Genomic DNA, 21,515 nt, shown 5'->3' with positions numbered 1-21,515 from the left:
CTAAAGTCAGGATTTCATAGAATTCCTATGGTGCAGAAGGAGGCCATTCAGCCCATCGAGTCTGCACCGACCACAATCCAACCCAGGCCCTATCCCCATAAGCCCATGCATATACTCTAGCTAATCCCCTTGACACTAAGGGGAAATTTAGCAAGGCCAATCCACCTAACCCACATATCTTTGGACTGTGGGAGGAAAACGGAGCACTTGGAGGAAACCCACGCAGACACAGGAAGAATGTGTAAACTCCACACAGACAGTGATCCAAGCCATCGCGTCTGCACTGACTTTCCAACAGAGTTTAGGCCCTCTCCCCTGCATTCTCCCTGAAACCCCAGACATTTACCATGACCAATCCACCTAACCCACACATCTTTGGACTGTGGCAGGAAATCCAAGAAAATCCACGCAGACATGGGAAGAACATGCGCACTCTACGCAGACAGTGACCCAAGGCCGGAATTGAACCCTGGTCCATGGTGCAGTGAGGCAACAGTGCCAAACACTGTGGTGTCGGAATTTATATTTAGATATCACTGCAGTGCTGTGTTTTTTTGATGGTGGGGTGGTGGAAGATGTGGTCAGGTTTCTTACAGCACATGTTTTGGGATAATTTGGGGATTGAGATTCCTATGGGATCCAAGTTTGCGTTTATGTTCCACAACTTTTCGTAATGCTATGTGAACTGCATAACCGACAACTTGCACTCGGTAAATCAAAATATATGTATGCAAGTCAGACATGGGTCATTGGACTTTTTCATATAAAATACAAACGCCTGTTTCAATATTACATTTAAAAAGAAGCGGTGATGGGTTGAACGCTGTACTCCAGATTTTGAAAAGGAGGGTACCCTATTCATGTACACTGCCCATGAGTACACTGGAGAGAGATCAAAAAAATCCAATGGAGTGTGGCGCCCTCAAGCTAAGGGCGCGGCTTGATTCCCTGAGCCCAGTGTTGGTGCTGAAAGGACAGCTCCCTGTGAACTGAATACCCGGGGACACACACACACTCTGATCCATCATTCGGAGACCAGTCTCACCCTCCCACTCAGAGCACATTCCAAAGGCCCCTCCTCAAGAGGAAGGGATGACACACACACAAAAAACTAAATGAGCCAACAGCGGCACTCTCTTTTCTCCTGCATGCAGACGCTATTACTTCCGTGTCAGAGGCTTAGATGAAACAGGCTGTCACCAAAAGAATTCATTAAAGTGGCCAGATCCTGGCTGGAGTCCACTGCTTTGCTCTTGTGTGTGTGAGAGAGGGAGAAAGTGTGACAGAGTTGCGTTGAGTGAGAGAACAAGAGCTCTCATTCTACCCCTCTTCCTTCCCCCTCTCTATTTCTCTCGCTCTTTCTCTCTATTGCTCTTTCTCCCTCTCTATCTATTTCCCTCTCTATATATATATTTCTCTATCTCTCTTTACCTCTCTCTACATCTCTCCCTCATTCTATCTCTTGCTCTCTATCTCCTCTCTCTATATATATCTTTCTCTCTATTTTCCCTCTTTCTCTCTATCCTCTCGCTCTTTCTCTCTAAATATATCTTTCTCTCTCTCTGCATCTCTCCCTCTTTCTCTCTTTATCTATATCTCCCCTCTCTACCTCTATCTTTCTCTCGCTCTTTCTTTCTCTCTATATAATATCTTTCTCTCTCTCTCTTTATTTCTCTCTCTACATCTCTCCCTCTTTCTATCTCTCTCTCTCTATCTCTCTCTCGTTCTTTCTACATCTCTCTCTCTCTTTCTCATTTTTTCTGCAGGCTGTGCCCAGAAAGCATGGCTGAGGGTAAGAGACACTGGAACAAGGAAGACGATCTGCCGGTGTACCTGGCCAGGCCGGGGACCACAGCTCAGACCCCCCGGCAGAAATACGGGGGCATGTTCTGCACGGTGGAGGGTGCTTACGAGAGGAAGACAATAGATTTCGATGCCTACAGCGTGGGGCGCCGGAGCGGCCGGGCTTCCCGCAGTGCTAGCAGGCAGGACTTGCTGTCCCCGGAGTCGGATGGGCTGAGCGAGACAGCCAGCGATGTCAGTGAGATCTCCGGCTCGGTCATCAGCTCTCCCAGCGAGAGGGAGGAGAGAGCCCCGCTGGAGATCAAACCAGCCACCGGCAAAGAACTGCTCCAAGGCTGGGAGCAAGGCAAGGTACAAGCCCAACCCTCCATCATTCTCATTCACCACCCCCCTCCCCCCCTTACATACAAAAAAGTTAACTTTCCTCCCCCTTCAAACCTCTCATTCAATCCACTTTTGCCAATCACATGGGGGGGGGGGGGGGAAAGTCCTGATTTTAAACACTTTTCTTTCATAATGGGATTAAGTGTTTCAAAGTAATGTTACAGTGAATTGCAGCAAAGTGAGGAGGGGCGAAGCTGTTTCTGACTGGTAAAAAAATGTCCTCTTTTTACCCAGACGGATTCTTTTGTTCCCCGGGATTTATTGAACGGGGTTATCAGAGCCACTCCTTCACTGGAAGCTACCAGCCCCCACCTGAGGATGTGTGCAGAGCTGCAGGATAAGATTCACGCTTACACTCACTCACAAACTCTGCCAAGATCAGGGGGTCGGTGTGGTGAACTGGAGCTCCCATCTTTTAATATAATCATCCACCCATCCTCTTCCTTGCTGCCTCCACTTGACGCCATTGTCTGCATTGGCTTCCAACTCCACCCTCCCCCCCCCCAAACTCAGCCCTGCCTCTCACGCTGTTTTATACAATAGACTTCAATACTCTGGGGCATTCTGTTACATCTTCTTCAATCAGAGTGGTGTCTGACGTTTCCTCCTCGCCCACCCCCCCAGCCAGCAATACCCTATCAAACAGACGATCAAGGCAAAATTACTGCAGGTGTTGGAATCTGAAACAAAAACAGAAAATGCTGGAAAATCTCAGCAGATCTGACAGCATCTGTGGTGAGAGAATAGAGCCAACGTTTCGAGTCTGAATCATCCATATTGCTGTGGCTCTGGAGTCACATGTGGGCCAGACCAGGTAAAGACGGCATATTTCCTTCCCTAAAGGGCATTACTGGACATCAATGATGCTGTCAGACCTGCTGAGATGATCAGGGAGGTTTGCCAGTTACCATAAAGAGAATTGGATCAACCCGGAATACTGCTAGTTATGATGGACCCATTCACGGAATAGAATCCCTACAGTGGAGAGGGAGGCCATTTGGCTCATCGAGTCTGCACCAACTCTCCAAAAGAGCATCTTACCAGGCCCACTCCCCCCACATATTTGCCATGACTAATTTACCTAACCTGCACATCTTGTAACACTAAGGGGCAGTCTAGCATGACCAATGCACCTAACCTGCACATGTTTGGACTGTGGGAGGAAACTGGAGCACCCAGAGGAAACACATGTAGACATGGGGAGAACATGCAAACTCCACAAAGTCACCCGAGGCCGGAATTGAACCTGGATCCCTGGCGCTGGGAGGCAGCAGTGCTAACCACTGTGCCACCCAATTTGTCTTTCCCTGAATTGGTACAGGACGGAGGGAGCCAAAATGGCAGTGTGCTCATCACATTTTAGTTTGGTTGGAAACTACATTCAATTGGGGAGAGCTGTTTGGGAGAGAAAAAAGAGGTATTTAAATATGATCTCCTGCTACACATAAGGTCAAGCCAGTTAATGTGAATATTCTGCTGAGTTGAGTGACACTCGACATCATTGCGACCACAATTCCTCACACAACCATGTAGAATTCCTCAATTACTAGATTGTTTTCCCACAAACAGCATGACATGAACACCACAGAGGTTTGAACTGGTAAGTGGCAAGTGACATTTGTGCCACACATGCACTGGCAATGCCCATTTCCGACCAGGGTGCATCCAAACACCTCTCCTTGACATTCAATGGTATCATCACTCTTGTCGAATCCCCTTCCAACAATGTCCCGGACATGAGTGTGGTGGCATATTTGTCTGAAGGAGCGCAGCTCCAATAGCACATAAGAATCTCAGCACCATCTGGCCTTCCAGGGCATATCATGGACGCAGTATGTGCCATCTACAAGATGGTACACACTGTACACTCTACAAGGGGAGGTGATGCCTAGTGGTATCATTGCTAGACTATTAATCTAGAAACTCAGCTAATCATAGAATTATAGAATCCTTACATTACAGAAGGAGGCCATTCGGCCCATCAAGTCTGCACCGACCACAATCCCAAATAATGTTCTGGAGACCCGGGTCCAAAGCCCATCACGGCAGATGGTGGAATTTGAATTCAATAAAAAAAATATCTGGAATTAATAATCTATTTCATAGAAACCCTACAGTGCAGAAGGAGGCCATTCGGCCCATCGAGTCTGCACCGACCACAATCCCACCCAGGCCCTACCCCCACATATTTACCCGCTAATCCCTCTAACCTACACATCCCAGGACTCTAATGGGCAATTTTTAACCTGGCCAATCAACCTAACCCGCACATCTTTGGACTGTGGGAGGAAACCGGAGCACCCGGAGGAAACCCACGCAGACACGAGGAGAATGTGCAAACTCCGCACAGACAGTGACCCAAGCCGGGAATCGAACCCGGGACCCTGGAGCTGTGAAGCAGCAGCGCTAACCACTGTGCTACCGTGCCGCCAAATTGATGACCATGAAACCATTGTCAATGGTCAGAAAAAATCATCTGGTTCACTAGTGTCCTTTGGGGAAGGAAATCTGCCATCCTTACCTGGTCTGGCCTACACGTGACTCCAGAGCCACAGCAATGTGCTTGACCGCCCTCCAAGGGCAACTAGGGATGGGCAATAAATTATGGCCTGTACTTCAGAACTGCACCACCTACAGTCACATACCATTCTGGCTTGGAAAAAGTATTCATTTGTCAGTGGGTCTTGAAGCCCCCTCTCTCACAGCACTCTGGGTGTATCCTCACCAGCTGGACTGCAGGGGTTCAAAGAAGGACAATTAAGGCTGCTGGCCTTGGCAGCAACGCCCACCTTCCCGTGAATAAACGCGTAAAAAAAAAACCCACAAGTGCTGCCAACTAATGGGGAAAGTGCTTCCTGAGGTGAACAAGCTTCTCCATGAGAGCAGCCTCTAGAAGGAGCTCTTCACCTTACTCCCTCTGGATGGCTGCAGACTGATACCTTCCTCTTGCAGCACATTCAAAAAAAACAATACACTCTCAACAAATAAATATTATCCCCCCCCCCCCCCAAAAAAAGAATCGTGTTTTAACTTGACGATTGCCGGCCCCCGGTTTGAAACCGCGTCCTCCTGCTCCCACAATAAAAAAAACCAGCCAGACATGTCCTACCAAGGCGGCCAGGATATGCAGAACATAACGGTAAGCACTTTCATTCTGAAAATGAGCTCTCGCCAGCGTCCCAGTGTGTGCGAATAACTGTGTCTGTGTGTGTGGAGTGTCTTTGGGAAGAAAGGGGGTTGGAGGGGAAGTTTGCCCAGGGATTTGACCACTATCAGGGCAGGAGTATGGTAGAGGGAAAGCTGGCATTATGGCGAAGGGGGAGGGCGATGGCTCCTAGTTTAAAATGAATGTCACCAGCAGCTTGCATGTTATTATTATTTCAACCCCTCATTACACTGTCGATTCCAGTCACTCCTTATGCAGGGTTTCAGACAATGACTGGCCAGTGGATTTGGGATCGATGATGGTTTATCTCAACCATCGCTGGAATATCTGGACTCCGAAAGGTTCCTGCTTTATTGAGAGGGGATGGGGGTCATTTATTGCCGCCAAATCACAAGTCAGAGCAAAGGGTGTAAATATATCGTGTACAATCCTGACCATTGAAGCGACAATGCAAAATACAAGATTGTGGCAACCGAAGGGTGTTTTTTTTAAGAAAAGGGAGGGGCGAACCAGACAAAAAAAATCTTCAGAGCATCAAACGCCATCATTACATACCTCCAGGGTCAGATGGTAATTGTACAAACTGTTGGATTTCATGGAAGAAATTGACTGGGGGTATTTACATTATATTAGGCTATTTTCTATCGTTGATTGAAGTATTTTCCCAAGTAAAGTTGCTCTCAGTAATTGTAGAAAAACGCATTTAATCAGGGCGATTAGTATTCAGACATGGTTAGGAGCTGCAGAGTTCTTCCTTTGCTAGGCTGTTAGGGACTCTCCCTTCCCCCCGCTGCATCATTTTGCTCTGAAACTACAGCGCACAGTGTGTTAGGACAGCCGCCTTTCATCTCGGTGACTGAGATCAGTTCCAACTCAAGGCCGGAACAAAAAGGTCTCTTCCGCCTGACAATGCAATTTGGCCGCAAACTCGCCCAAACCACGGTGCTGTCAGCAAGAATTGCCCTCTGCAGTTCACTCCCTGGGGACGTTGTAAATGTGATCTTGAGTCTGTGGCCTCGATGGGCGATCAAGGCTGATGATGGTTAGTGAAGTGTTGGGTTTGAGACAGGGACAATGGATGGATTAATGTGACGGTGTTTCATGTTTCCCAACTGGGGCGACGCCCATGTCTTATCCAACTATGTGCTGTGTACTGACTGATATCACAATTATAGCGAGGGCACAAGGTACTTTGAGGCATTTGAGAAATTTAATTCATAAATAATAATATTGTATTATAAACTGGAAAAGGACAAATTGGAAATCATCCCCAGCTACCTAATTGTGTCTCAGTCTTCTAATGTGCCTTATTAATGTATTTCTAACCTCAGCAAGCAAACATGTACTGATAGAGCAGCTTTAATGCACTGACACATATCCAGCTACTTAACTAGAAGTGGGTTGAGGGAACATAGAGGCCGTCAAGCTTATTCCAGTGAGATCAAGGCTGATCTGTGACCTAATTCTATATCTTCACCTTGGTCCAAAATCCCTTAATACCTTTGGTTAATAAAAAATCTATTAACCTCGCATGTAAAATTAATAGTTGCCGGAGGAGAGTCTATGGGCAGGATTTTCCGGTTCTTTCTGTGGCGGGATGTTCCTTTTCCGCCGAAGGTGACCTCCCCCCGCCCCCACCCCGTGGCAGGTTCCCCAGCCATGGGATGGGCGAGCCGCAAAAAAGGCTGTAGACATTGGCGAGACTGAAAGATCTCACTGACAGCCAATGGCAAGTTGCCTCTGTCGCTGGAAAACATAACGCAGTGGGCTGGAAATTCCTTCACTTTGTGTTGGGAAAGGCTTCTTCATTTCACTCCTGAAAGGACAGGTTCTAAGTTTCAGACTATGCGACCTAGGTTTAGGCTCCCTTAATAGGCAGCATGGTGGCACAGTGGTTAGCATTGCTGCCTCACAGCGCCGGGGACCTGGGTTCAATTCTGGCCTTGGGTGACTGTGTGGAGTGCACTTTCTCCCCATTCCCTGTGTGGATTTCCTCCCGGTGCCCCAGTTTCCTCCCGCACTCCAAAGATGTGCAGGTTAGGTGGATTGGCCATGGGAAATGCATGGAGTTATGGGATGGGGGGAGGGGTGCTGGGCCTGGTTTGGATGTTCTTTCAGAGAGTAAGTGCAGACTCAATGGGCCAAATGGCCTCTTTCAGCATTGTCGAATTCTATTCTGTGATTTCTAAATTTTCTGCTAATACAACCTGCGAAAATAGATTCCCACTAGCTATCATATTGGTTGCGTAATAGTTTGAAAGCTTTGATCGTATCATCCAACCTTCTAAATTCCAGGGAGTACAACCCTAGTTTGTGTAATGGGGGAAGAATCATAGAATCCCTACAGTGCAGAATGGAGCCTGCACTAACAACAATCCCACCCAGGCCCTATCCCCAAAACCTCATGTATTTACCCTGCTAATCCCACTGACTCTAAAGGGCAATTTAGCATGGCCAATCCATCTAACCTGCACATCTTTGGAGTGTGGCAGGAAATTGGAGCACCCGGAGGTAACAGAGGGAGAATGTGCAAACTCCACACAGTCACCCGAGGCCGGAATCGAACCCGGGTCCCTGGTGCTGTGAGGCAGCAGTGCCAACCACCGTGTCACTGTGTCGTCCCTAAGAGTTAAGATGCGACTAATTTGTTTTAGAGGACTTTTAAAGATATTGTGGTCAGGTCCAGGGTAGGGAGAGAAGTACAATAAGAAGAGGGGATTTGAAAGAAAGTTCCAGAATGTTTGAGCAACATGGTTGAATGTTGCCCTGCCAATGGTGGAACAAAGAGATGGGAGTTGCAGAGTGCTCCAGAGTTGGAAGACAGGCATGTGAGCAAGAAGTGTTTTCACATTTAGGGTGAAGAGAGGTCTCAATGCCTTGGGGCCGAAGACACAGGGTGATAGCTGAGTGGAACTTAATATGTGATAGTTGTGGGTACTGGAGTTTTAGAGAAGTTTGGTGTTATGAGGTGAATCTTGGTTGGCCAGTGGAGAGTGTGTGTTGAGTGAGGACCTCAGCAACATGGAAAAAGAAGTACAGGCTGAGGTGGGTCACGGTGGCACAGTGGGGAGCACTGCTGTCACACAGCACCAGAGACCCAGGTTCGATTCCAACCTTAGGTGGCTGTGTGGAGTTTGCATATTCTCCCCGTGTCTGCGTGGGTGTCCTCCCATGGCCTAAAGATGTACAGGTTTGGTGGATTGGCCATGCTAAATTGTCCCTTAGTGTCCAGGGATGTGGAGGTTGGAGGGATTAGCGAGGTAAATAAGTACAGTTACAGGGATAGCACTGGATAAGCTGCCCTGTTGGAAAGTTGGTGCAAATCCAGTGGGCCGAATGACCTCATTCTGCACTGTAGGAATTCTATATTCTGAGGTGAAGTCTCAGCAGAGTCTGTGACAAAGTTGTACGCTGTCAAATGCAGCTTAAGCAAATTATTAAATAGGAAAATTCAGGGTTAAGGTGTGGACTTCCTGATAAAAGCAAAACAGAATAGCTTTGTCCTTTCCAGTTGTGAGGTTCAGAAAAGTTTGGCCCATCCATAAGCAAACAGCTGGACAGCACAGAATGAAGCTGCACAAATGAAACTGATGTTGAGGAAACAAACATTAATTTCAGCAGCATACGTTTGGCTGATGTTATCCGTACTTATGTAATGTCGTCAAACAATTGCATGTAGATAAGGAATTGGGGACCAATGATGGAACGTCAGGATGCACTAAGGATAACTGTGGCAAGGGAGGAAAAGCCAGAAAGGGAGATATGCTAGCTACATTGGGACAGATAGGAAAGGTACCATGGAAGATAGCTGGTGCAGGAGCATGGTATTAGAGGCATGAGAGAAACTAAACAAAACAAGGGGGGGTAACATCATGGTTGCAGTTACACAGGGTATAGTTGGTTATTGTGGCAATGGTGCTGTAGATGGGCAGGAAATCACAATGAAAGATCTTGGATAGGGAATGGTGGGTGGGTTGGGAATGGAATTAGCTGATGATGCATTCAAGAAGCTTAGGGAAACTGTTGGAGAATGATGGGTCCAAAAATGATGAACAAAATGATAACACAAATTCTGGTCACTCAACTCACCTTCCTGGACCCATGCTAGCTAGCATTATTAGTACAAATAGGAACATAAGTAGGCCATTTGGCCCCTCGAGCCTGCTCCGCCATTCAGTAAGGTCATGGGTGATCTGTTTGTGTTGAATTCCATATTCCCATTCAGTCACAATAACATTTGATTTCCTTGCCTAACAAGAATCTATCTACCTCCGCCTTAAAAAGATTCAGTGACTCCGCCTCCACCACCTGCTGAGGCAGAGAGTTCCAAAGTTGCACAACCCTTGGAGAGAGAAAAAATATCCTCATCTCTGTCCAAAAAAGGTGATCTATAATTTTAAAACAGTACTTCTATACTCATTTACAAGTGGAAACACCATTTCCATGTCTGTCTTGTCATTAACTGTTCAAGATCTTGTACACTTCAATTGAGTCACCCCTCATTCTTCTAAACTCCAGTAGAAACAAGTCCAGCCTATCCATACTATTCTCATAAGACAACCTGCTCATTCCAGGTATCATCTAGTAAACCTCCTTTGAACTCAGAATTCACCCTTTTCCCTATAAACTGTTCCAAAATCCATCCTTGACTTACCTGTCTTCAAATATCATTCCATCTCTAAGTTAGCTTAGATTCTTTAAGGTCCTCATGTATTGTCACAACCAATCTCAGTGCCCTATCTTCCAAGATGCCCTATTTGAATCCCTTTAGTCTGTCTTCTGCCCTATTTATAGCAGTGATTTCTTTAAATTCATTAATCATATCCTTTGTAACTGTGCCCATGTTAACTTTCCTTGTCCTCCAACATCTCTCTAAAGCTCTCAACCATAATATCATCATACATGTCCTCTCCGCTATGTATCCCCAGAGGATTACTGCAGTTCTACTCTTGGAGCATAGACTAACCAGTATGATACAGGAGTTTAAAGAGTTAATTGTGGAAAAGAATGTGCTGGCTGAGTCAGTTGAAACTGTCAGAATTGAGTTGGATAGATATTTGTTCGGTAAAAGTATTGATCATCAGCCACGATTTAATTAAATGTTGGAACAGGCTCAAGGGGTTGACTAGTGTACTCTTGTTTCTGTTACAGCCACAATGGCTTTCTTTTCAGCTCCTCACTCTAATTCCTGGAATCCCTCAAGTATCCATGTTTGGCCCTCTCCTCCTTTCCAATTATGTGCAACCTTTCAATGACATTATTCACAGGCCCAAAATCAGTTTCTACATGTAATTGATGGCAGCATCTTTATTTGAACAAGAGTCACATTCAACTTGAAACATTGGGCGGTATTTTATGACTTTTTGTCTAATTGTCGGGCGGGCGTGGAACTGGGATAGTTTCAGATCCGTCTTTTTGTCGTGTTTTCAGGCCCCCCCCCCCCCCCCGTACGCACTGTGGCTGCAGAATTTTGAGCCAGTCCATTCCTCGCTGAAGAAACCTGTGGGTGGGGCTTAACGCACCTGAAAGCCTGTAGAGGGAGATATTGCTCATGTGCAGACTGCTGATGCTGCACAGGCGCTTTAACAGTAGCAGGGGTCTGACAGACAAAGAGCGCTGTCAGGCCCTTGCTGCTGCAGGCTGCCTCAAGTAAACCCCCCCCGGCAATCGCGGAGGCTCTCAGCCCGAGATGCAGCCCCCGCTGCCCAGACCAATCACGGACCCCCTCCATACCCCAGCAATCAGGCTCCGCTGCCCTCACCGCACTGATTGCTGCAGAGTGGCAGCGGGCCCCCTCTCCTCATTAGCCCCACTGACCCCTCCTCACTGGCCCCACCCCCTTTGGGTATTGCCCAGGTGCCAGGCTGACATTGCCAAGGCGCCAGTCTGGCACTGCCCAAGGGGCATTCCCGCCTTGTCCTCCGCCTCCCGTGGGGGTGGGGGGGGGGGGGTGTCTCAATGGCCTCTGGTTCCACTGGCGAGGCCAATGCGATTGTTCCCCGTTCTTGGGGAGCATATCTATTCTTCGCTGGCGAAACCCTCTACTGGAGAGGCCATAAAGGCAAGCGAGCCTGAACGATTGAGCGCCAGGCTTGCTGAACAGATGGAAATCAACATTTCCAAAAATTTAAATAAATTAACGAGCCTCTCGCCCATCAGTTACAGTAACCCAGTAGGAGTGAATTCTACCCTGTATTGATTTTGGAAACTTGCTGGGAAGAAGGTGGGAGATTTTATCTACTCATCCCTTACAAGAAGTGATAAATACAATTAAATGTGTATGGGAATTAAAATATTGGTAGTGTGCTCAAGGCTTGCTAATCGTCAATGTTTCTCATATATATAGAGTCACAGAGTCATAGAGGTTTACAGCATGGAAACAGGCCCTTCGGCCCAACTTGTCCATGCTGCCCTTTAATTAACCACTGAGCCCAATTGCCGGCGTTTGGCTCATACCCCTTTATACCCATCTTATCCATGTAATTGTCTAAACGCTTTTTAAAAAACAAAATTGTACCCGCCTCTACTACTACCTCTGGCAGCTTGTTCCAGACACTCACCACCCTCTGCGTGAAAAAATTGCCCCTCTGGACCCTTTTGTATCTTTCCCCTCTCACCTTAAACCTATGCCCTCTAGTTTTAGACTCCTCTACCTTTGGGAAAAGATACTGACTATCTAGCTAATCTATGCCCGCATTGTTTTATTGACCTCTAAAAGGTCACCCCTAAGTCTCCTGCGCTGCAGGGAAAAAAAGTCCCAGTCTATCCAGCCTCTCCTTAGGCCTTTGCAAAAGCTGTTTGGGGGACAGAAATGTCTGGCAAAAACACAGTGAATGATCCAATGGTGTGGAGGTATGGAATTGAGTCTATGGCCAAACGCTTCAGCAATGCAATACTCCCACCCCTTGTTTGAAAGCTGTTTAGTGAAGCTGGTGCCAAGAATGGAAACAAGGCTTCTTGGTATTCCGGAGCATGCTGCCTAAAGCACGACAGCATGCCTGGAAAGAGAGTGAAGAAAAAATTTGAGGATCCACATAGAGTATCACGACTCTGGGATACTTATTAGCTGTAGATGTCATTGCAAGAAAGCATGGGTCTTCAGTTGTCTGTTGACTTAGAACCTATGTAACCTGTTCAATATTTTTATTGCCAGATAGATGTTCTTGCTCTTCCTAAGTGGTGTGTGGGAGAGTGCTGGCAAATGGTGCTTTTGGTGCATCCTAGCCCACCTGACATCTCTCCATTATCCTACCTCTTCCTCCAAAAAACCTAAGTAAACTGGTATGTCCATTGTGGTTTGTACCAATACTGTGGATATAAAGAACAAAGAACAAAGAACAGTACAGCACAGGAAACAGGCCCTTCGGCCCTCCAAGCCTGTGCCGCTCCTTGGTCCAACTAGACCAATCGTTTGTATCCCTCCATTCCCAGGCTGCTCATGTGACTATCCAGGTAAGTCTTAAACGATGTCAGCGTGCCTGCCTCCACCACCCTACTTGGCAGTGCATTCCAGGCCCCCACCACCCTCTGTGTAAAAAACGTCCCTCTGATGTCTGAGTTATACTTCGCCCCTCTCAGCTTGAGCCCGTGACCCCTCGTGATCGTCACCTCCGACCTGGGAAAAAGCTTCCCACTGTTCACCCTATCTATACCCTTCATAATCTTGTATACCTCTATTAGACCTCCCCTCATTCTCCGTCTTTCCAAGGAGAACAACCCCAGTCTACCCAATCTCTCCTCATAGCTAAGACCCTCCATACCAGGCAACATCCTGGTAAACCTTCTCTGCACTCTCTCCAATGCCTCCACGTCCTTCTGGTAGTGCGGCGACCAGAACTGGACGCAGTACTCCAAATGCAGCCTAACCAGCGTTCTATACAGCTGCATCATCAGACTCCAGCTTTTATACTCTATACCCCGTCCTATAAAGGCAAGCATACCATATGCCTTCTTCACCACCTTCTCCACCTGTGTTGCCACCTTCAAGGATTTGTGGACTTGCACACCTAGGTCCCTCTGTGTTTCTATACTCCTGATGACTCTGCCATTTATTGCATAACTCCTCCCTACATTATTTCTTCCAAAATGCATCACTTCGCATTTATCCGGATTAAATTCCATCTGCCACCTCTCCGCCCAATTTTCCAGCCTATCTATATCCTGCTGTATTGCCCGACAATGCTCTTCGCTATCCGCAATTCCAGCCATCTTTGTGTCATCCGCAAACTTGCTGATTACACCAGTTACACCTTCTTCCAAATCATTTATATATATCACAAATAGCAGAGGTCCCAGTACAGAGCCCTGCGGAACACCACTGGTCACAGACCTCCAGCCGGAAAAAGACCCTTCGACCACTACCCTCTGTCTCCTATGGCCAAGCCAGTATATATTAAGATGTGGTGCCAAAACATTTGCTCTAAGGCATTCTGCAAGTGGAAATCTGATGAGCTTAGGATAGAAAGAACACTTAAAGAGGAACTATGAACTGAAAATATCAAAGATTATAAAATAGTGAGGTAATCCAAAAACCCATAAGAAACTGGAGAAGAGTTTGGATAAAGAAATGGTTACTAAGATGTGAACAAGATTTCCTCGTGGCAGTCTCTCATGTTTCAGCTTAGGACTGAGATGAGGAGGATTTATTCTACTCGGAGAGTTGTGACTCTTTGGAACTCTCTACTCCACTGGGCTGTGGAAGCTCTGAGTCTCCTACGCTCAGTCACTGAGTATGTTTAGAGTTTGGCATTTAGAAATCTGTCAGTGATACTAAGGGATTTGGGGATGTTTGAAAAAAGGCATTGAAGCTGGGCAGCACAGTGGTTAGCACTGCTGCTTCACAGCGCCAGGGACATGGGTTCAATTCCAGCTTTGGATGACTGTAGAGTTTGCACGTTTTCCCCCTGCATGGGTTTTCTCCGGGTGCTCCAGTTTCTTCCCACAGTCCAAAGATGTGCAGGTTAGGGGGGATTGGTCATGGTCAATTGTTCCTTAGTGTCTTAGGAAGTGTAGGTTATGGGGATTAGTTATGGTAAATGTGCAAATGCTGGCGTTATAGGAATAGGATGGAGATGAGGGCCTTTCGGAGAGTCAGTGGGCCAAATGGCCTCTTTCTGCATTGTAGGGATTCTATGGTTCTACGAATGATCAGCCATGGTATTGAATGATGGTGCAGGTTCAATGGGCTGTGTGGCCTATTCCTATGTTCTTATGACATTATGAGGTAGTTGCAGAGGTCAGCTTTTAGGACAGGTCATTAGCAATGGCAGGTTTGACTAGTGCACTGTTATTTATCTCTTTAGTTTATTTTGTAGTACAATTGGCCAGATTTTTCCAGCCCCTCACACCGGCAAGATCTTCCAGTCCCGCTGATGTCAATGGAGATTTCAATGGCTCACCAGTCCCGCTATGGGAGAACCCATGCGGGGTGCTGGAAAATTCTGGCTATTGTTAATTGATGTGAGCAGTTGGCTAGATTATTTTAATTTCTTGGAAACGTCATATTGATTATTGAAATTTAAATGTGCGAATCCACAAATTTATTCATGATTCCTAGCTAACAACAAATGGGTAACTGATAGATGGGTTCATATGATAATTCCTTCATGACCAATTAAAACTCCAAATAACTCCTGATTTAATACCTGTTACTCAATCCAAACTATAGAATCATAGAATCCCTACATGCAGAAGGAGGCAATTTGGCCCATCGAGCCTGCACTGACAACAATCCCACCCCTCCCCTATTCCCGTAACCCCACATATTTACCCTGCTAATCTCCCTGACACGAGGGGCCCGATTTTACCATACGGGTGTGAAAACGTGGTAAAGTCGGGCGTGAGGCATTCCACTATCTGCTGTGGCGGGATTCGAACCCAGGTCCCCAGAACATTAGGCTGAGTTTCTGGATTAATAGTCTAGCAATAATACCACTAGGCCATCGCTTTCCCTAATCTAAATTCAGTCAACCTCTTACATTTCATCAACAACTTTAGAATTTGATGTAGTTATTGGATTTTTCATCTTTTCATAGAATCATAGAATCCCTACAGTGCAGAAAGAGGCCATTGGGCCCATCAAGCCTGCACAACAACAATTCCACCCAGGCCCTATCCCCATAACCCTATGTATTTACTCTGCTAATCTCCCTTTCACTATGGGGCAATTTAGCTTGGCCAATGCACCTTACCCACACATCTTTGGGCTGTGGGATGAAACCAAAGCACCCGGAGGAAACCCACGCAGACACGGGGAGAAGGTGAAAACTCCACACAGACAGGCACCCGCAGCCAGAATTGAACCGGGTCCCTGGAGCTATGAGGCAGCAGTGCTAACTTTAATGGAATATTTAATGGCAAGTTCTTAACTAGTTCTTTCTAGAGAACATGCACAATCACGTCATGAAAATTCCAGAAACACATGAGGTTTTTCTCCATTCATGCAACCTTTTGTTGTAAAAAGGACCTAAAGGATCCTTTAACAACATCCCTTACCCTTAACCCCAAAAGAACCTACGACAGTGGTATCCAAGCTGCAACTTGTAAACGACATGTACCCCCTGATCTCAACTAGCCCACTATTATTTGTGACTTTAAGTCTTACTTGCTGATGTGGCCTATTTAAATTCTCTGGAGTTTTGGAAAGCGTCGTGACCTCATGATGGATAAATTCTAATTCTGAACATGCAGTATGTCAGCGACTTATGACTAATAGGAATCTGGGTTTAATATTTATGAGGTAAGTTCAGCAATCCTATGTTCTCAGCAGGTAACTGCACTCAAGGGGAATTCACAGAACTCTCCTTGGAGAAGCGAAGGTTGAGGGGTGACCTGATAGAGGTGTATAAGATGTTGAGAGGTATTGATAGAGTGGATTCTCAGAGGCTTTTACCCAGGGCTGAAATGGTTGCCACAAGAGGTCACAGGTTTAGGGTGCTGGGGAGTAGGTACAGAGGAGATGTTAGGGGTAAGTTTTTCACTCAGAGGGTGGTGGGTGCGTGGAATCGGCTGCCGGTAGTGGTGGTGGAGGCGGATTCGATAGGGTCTTTTAAGAGACTTTTGGATAAGTTCATGGAAGTTAGTAAGATAGAGGGTTGTAGGTAAGCCTAGTAGGTAGGGACATGTTCGGCGCAACTTGTGGGCCGAAGGACCTGTTTGTGCTGTAGCTTTTCTATGAAAGAAACTCAGACAGCAACGCTGTAGAGCTGTTTTTAATCCATGCTCTTTTGAACTGTGTTTCCTTTTGACAGCACAGAAATGATGGGTTTAGCCTTATGTGACCTGCAGTTGTGGCTTCCAAAGTCAAAAAGGTTGGATTCTACTGCGAATCATAGAATCCACAGTGTGGAAGGAGGCCATTTGGTCCATTGAGTCTGCACTGACCACAATCCCACCCAGGGCCTATTCTCATAACCCTAGGTAGCCGCCCTGACATGAAGGGGCAACTTAGCATGGCCAATCCACACATCTTTGGACTGTGGGAGGAAACCAGAGCACCCAGAGAAAACCCACACAGACATGGGGAGAATGTGCAGACTCCACACAGACAGTGACCCAAGCCAGGATTACGAATCGGGGACCCTGGCACTGTGAGGCAGCAGTGCTAACCGCTGTGTCACCGTGCCACCCTTAATGATATTTACGCAAGTAATTTTTTCAATATCAGTGAATGAGACTGACATTTTGCAACATATTAGTACTAGTTAGACCTGGGGAGGAACCCAGCCAGGAATGGTATTACTGCTGCCCAGACCTGTGTTTGGGGTAACATTTCTTGCAGACAGTGAAGACTTTCAAACCCAAGTTGCGGTAACAATGGAAGCCTTCGCTGCCTGCAGCACCATTAAGCCAGCTTTCTTGACCAACTATAACCGGTAATGTCTCGACTGCATTTTTTGCATGGTTCATGAATTTTTACGTTAATTTATAACAGCACTCAGTTCAAGCTTTTTCTGAAAAGTCATGGATCACGCAGTGTTTTTCAGCATACTAATAAATGTGATATGAAAATAATTATCAGTTTTGATAAGCAAAAGAATGTCCTCAGGATTGTCGAAAATGACCATTTTTCTCTATTTATGGAATATATGGCCAAGAGTAACGTAACAATAGTTTCAAAGAGACCAGAATGCATTATAAAAGTAAGAAAAAGTCATCAGTATTCATTATATCTGAGTGTTACTACTGACCTGCGGCGTCAAACTAATATTGTATGATAATGTTTGCCTTTTTATTCTTGCAATAATTGATCATTTAAATAATAGCTCCAAAAAGTATTTACACATTTCCCAAGACAAAATAGTTTGCAATTCCTGAGCAAATTCATGGGGTCATTAAAAAGCTAGTCTAATGGATAGGTTGCCTCTGGTTTAACAGATTGCTTGCAGTTCAATAGGTGTTCCAAAGATGTGTGAGTTAGGTTGTTTGGCTAAATTATCCCTCAGGGCACGATTTTACCATTTTCATTCTAAGTGCTGAATCTGGGCGCAATTCAGATCCGACTTGGAAATCTGCTTTCAAGCGCCCCCATTAGCACTTAGCTTGAAAAAAAATCACGAGTCTGAATCACACTGTGGGCGGGGCTGAGCGCGCCCAAAATGATCAGAGCTCTGAACTGCGCATGCGCAGTTAGAAAAAAATTTGAAAAAGCGCACCCGTGTCAGATCGCTCCCGGGCCGCAGAAAGCCACCCAGGAGCAATGGCCCCCACAGACATTGCCCCAGCCCCACAGCATAACTGTCCCCCTTATCCACGCAACCCCTCCCTTCCCAGACCGATCACGACCCCCTGCCCCCTTCCCCCCCCCAACGATCGCCCGCAGAGTGGCAGCGGACCCCCCCCGCCCCCCCACCAGAGATCCATCTGGCTAACCCCCCCCACCAGTGAGCGATCGGGCCTCTCCCCGCTACCAGCGATACATCTTATCCACCTCCCTCTGGAATTATTAGAGCATCTTATTGAATCTTAGGGAATCATAGAATCCCTACAGTGCAGAAGGAGGCCATTCAACCCATCGAGTCTGCACCGACCACAATCCCACCCAGGCCCTATCTCCATAACCCATACATTTACCCGAGCTAGTCCCCCTGACACTAAAGGGCAATTTAGCATGGCCAATTTACCTAACCCACACATCTTTGGATGTGGGAGGAAACCGGAGCATCCGGAGGAAACCCACACAGACACGGGGAGAACGTGCAAACTCCACACAGACAGTGACCCCAATCGGGAATCGAACCTGGGTCCCTGGTGCTGTGAGGCAGCAGTGCTAACCACTGTGCCATCGTGCCACCTTTTGTGCCAAGGTGCTGTCCTTTCTTTCAGAATTTTAAAATTGTCTAGGGTTGATTTTTCCCTCCCAGAAAAATAGCTTCTGAACTTACCAGTATGTTACACAGAGTGGTCAATTAAAGATGGCACTGAATAGCTGAATAATGTTTTAAAAAAAAATTCATCATACACAGTGATCATACATTGAGTTTTGAGAAAGAGTCAACCCCTTGCTTTTAGCACATACAATGCCTGGAACTCATTGCTATATCTCAGGTAATTATAGTTCCGTTGCCTTCAAGCTGGGTCTGTGGAAGGTTTCAGGGAATCCATGAAATAAACGGATGAGTGTCGGCTAGGAACAGTGTGTGGTTCATGGATGGAAATCATGTTAGTATTGGTATCAAGCTTTTGGGGTTTTTGCAGATAGGAAACCAGTGACTGCCCATTGCTCCAAGGGCCTCCCTATTTCCAGCCTGCACTGCACTCACATGGGAAGGAAAAATACTGCAGATGCTGGGAATCTGAAACAAAAACAGAAAATGCTGGAAAATCTCAGCAGGTCTGACAGCATCTGTGATGAGAGAATAGAACCAATGTTTCGAGTCTGGATGACCCTTCGTCAGAGCTGGCCCAGCTGGGTCATCCAGACTCGAAACGCTGGCTCTATGTTTTCTCTACAGATACTGTCAGACCTGCTGAGTTTCTCCAGCATTTTCTGTTTTTGTTGTGGAATGTGTCAAGTGCTTGCCAACGTGCTGCTGATGTCATCCTCGTCCAATCGCAGTTAATGCACCAAGCAAACGTTAGAGATTTCTTTCTTGTTTTTTTTTCCCTGAACTTTCCTGTGGGCTTGAGGGTCAGAAAAAGAAAATTTAATAACATAGCTTTGGCAGCTGAGATGGTGAGGAAATATCTGCGTTGAAATCAAGAGCATTTAGGGTCTTTGGACTAGTCTGGAGTTAAACTACCAGCTGTAGTTTAAATTGATATCCTACATCAAATATTACATTTATATTACTCATCACCTCTGATCGGAGCTGGCAACGCCCCCGCCTTCCTCCTGAACACTGGACCCCTTCCCCCCCACCCACGCAGTCATTGCCGGCACCCCCCACCCAAACATAGGACCACTTCCCCCCAAGCCCCACCCCACACAGCCATCGCTGGCATCCCAGGCTCCCATGTCTGCTCACCCACTACCACAAATAAATGGATCCCCCTCATCTCCAATGAGGCTCCCATTGGGGTTTGCCCTTGGTATTGTCCCCTAGCACAAGTTAGCACTATGAGGTTGTCATTGCAAGGTCACCACTGGTGCCAAGAGGCAGTGCCAGGGGACATTGCAGGCTACTGACTGGCCATGTCCCTTTACCCCAGGGGCTATGCTCACCTTTCTGTCCCCGGGGTGACCCCCCCATGACAGGTTCACATCTGGGTGAACCTCATAGAATCATAGAATCCCTGCAGAAGGAGGCCGTTCGGCCCATCAAGTCTGCACTGACCACAATCCCATAAAGGCACTATTCCCACAACCCCACGCATTTTATCCTGCTAATCCCCCTGATACTATAGACAATTTAGCATGGCCAATCAACCTAACCCGTACATCTTTGGACCAAACTTTTTCTCTTCACATACTATAATCGTGAAGAGAGGTTAATATAGTTCCAATTTGGGATGATATGTGATTTGGATGGGTAATATATTGGTATTTTGTTAAATGAATAATACCAGTCTACAAGTGACATTGTCCCATTCACTGCTGCCCACTGCAGCACTAGCCTGACACTTCAAAAAAAACCTTTACTCTTGTCTGAGCCAAGCTCAGCCTCTGAGCTGACCGATTCTCCCATAGCCTGAGCATATTGTCCATCACATCTCACCCAAGCCGACTGAATTTCTTCCTGAGATTCATACATGCACTTCTCCATCTGTACTGGGTCTCGCACCTGAGGCAACTCGTATTGCCCCTTTCTGTGGGGTTGTCTGCGATGAGTTGAGAACGGGCTCTTAGTTGATTGAAGAACCTACTGTGGGTTCTGAGTTTTTTGCAGCTTCACACACCGCAGTTGTGGAGTCTTTCCTGTTCAGATTGGAAATGTAGTTATGCATTGCCTCTGATTGTCTGACCATCATTTTAAATGGTCCAGAAGCCTTGAGCAACATGTGGCTGAGTTACCGAATCTGTGGAATGAGGTGTCTGAGTGAAAGCACAAAGTTGCAGCTTAATTCTAAGTCCACGATTCTTCTTCGGGGAGCTTCCGTGGTTATTTGAGGTTTGCCAAACCACCGTTTATGCTGTGATTTTACTATGGGTGAGGAGGCCACCACAGCCAGAACAGGGATTGAACCCTGGGCTGTCAGCTTCATTCTGAACCATGCATTATCTGTTCTTCCAACTGAGCTAACCGACTCCAACCCCTCTCCCCCCGGGGCCCAGTTCAAACTAAGTAATTTAAACAACTAAGAGGCCATGTTAGGGAGAGGTCAAGGGGACAATAAAGGAAAGGTCGAATCCGCATTTCCCTTCCATTTATTCTTTACAGACTCCTTTATAATACTGGGTCTCAAGCTCCCTAACATTGCCAGAGATTTGAAATACCAAACCCAGTCCTTCTACCCGGATTACCATCAACTATAATGTTCACACACCCTAGTACCCATCCTAATTCTCTCCAGAAATTAGCAGCACTTTCTCAGCACCGTCACGACCAACATGCATCATTCACCACTAACAGAGTAACAGATCCCCCTCTCAACACTCTCATATCCCAACCCCTGACATTTTCCATTACTGTAAGAAGTCTCACAACACCAGGTTAAAGTCCAACAGGTTTATTTGGTAGCACAAGCCACTAGCTTTTGGAGCGTTGCTCCTTCATCAGGTAAG

General features: G+C 46.5%; 1 protein-coding gene across 2 annotated transcripts in view; it reads left to right on the top strand.

The window, feature by feature from the left end:
- The first annotated feature begins 1,782 nt into the window (after positions 1-1,782).
- The window catches only part of LOC144507644 (dihydropyrimidinase-related protein 1-like), a 71,712-nt gene continuing 51,979 nt past the window's right edge, over positions 1,783-21,515 (top strand). The window contains exon 1 of one of the 2 annotated variants that reach the window (XM_078235240.1): positions 1,783-2,154. In XM_078235240.1, the coding sequence (XP_078091366.1) occupies positions 1,783-2,154 (372 nt within the window). Of the gene's footprint in view, positions 2,155-5,206; positions 5,327-21,515 lie in introns of those variants that run through there. The other variant, XM_078236066.1, reaches the window with a different exon arrangement.

Source organism: Mustelus asterias, chromosome 1 (assembly GCF_964213995.1).
Source record: "Mustelus asterias chromosome 1, sMusAst1.hap1.1, whole genome shotgun sequence".
Lineage (NCBI taxonomy): Eukaryota > Metazoa > Chordata > Chondrichthyes > Carcharhiniformes > Triakidae > Mustelus > Mustelus asterias.
Note: the sequence above shows the minus strand (reverse complement) of the source record. Positions and strands in the feature narration are given on the sequence as shown.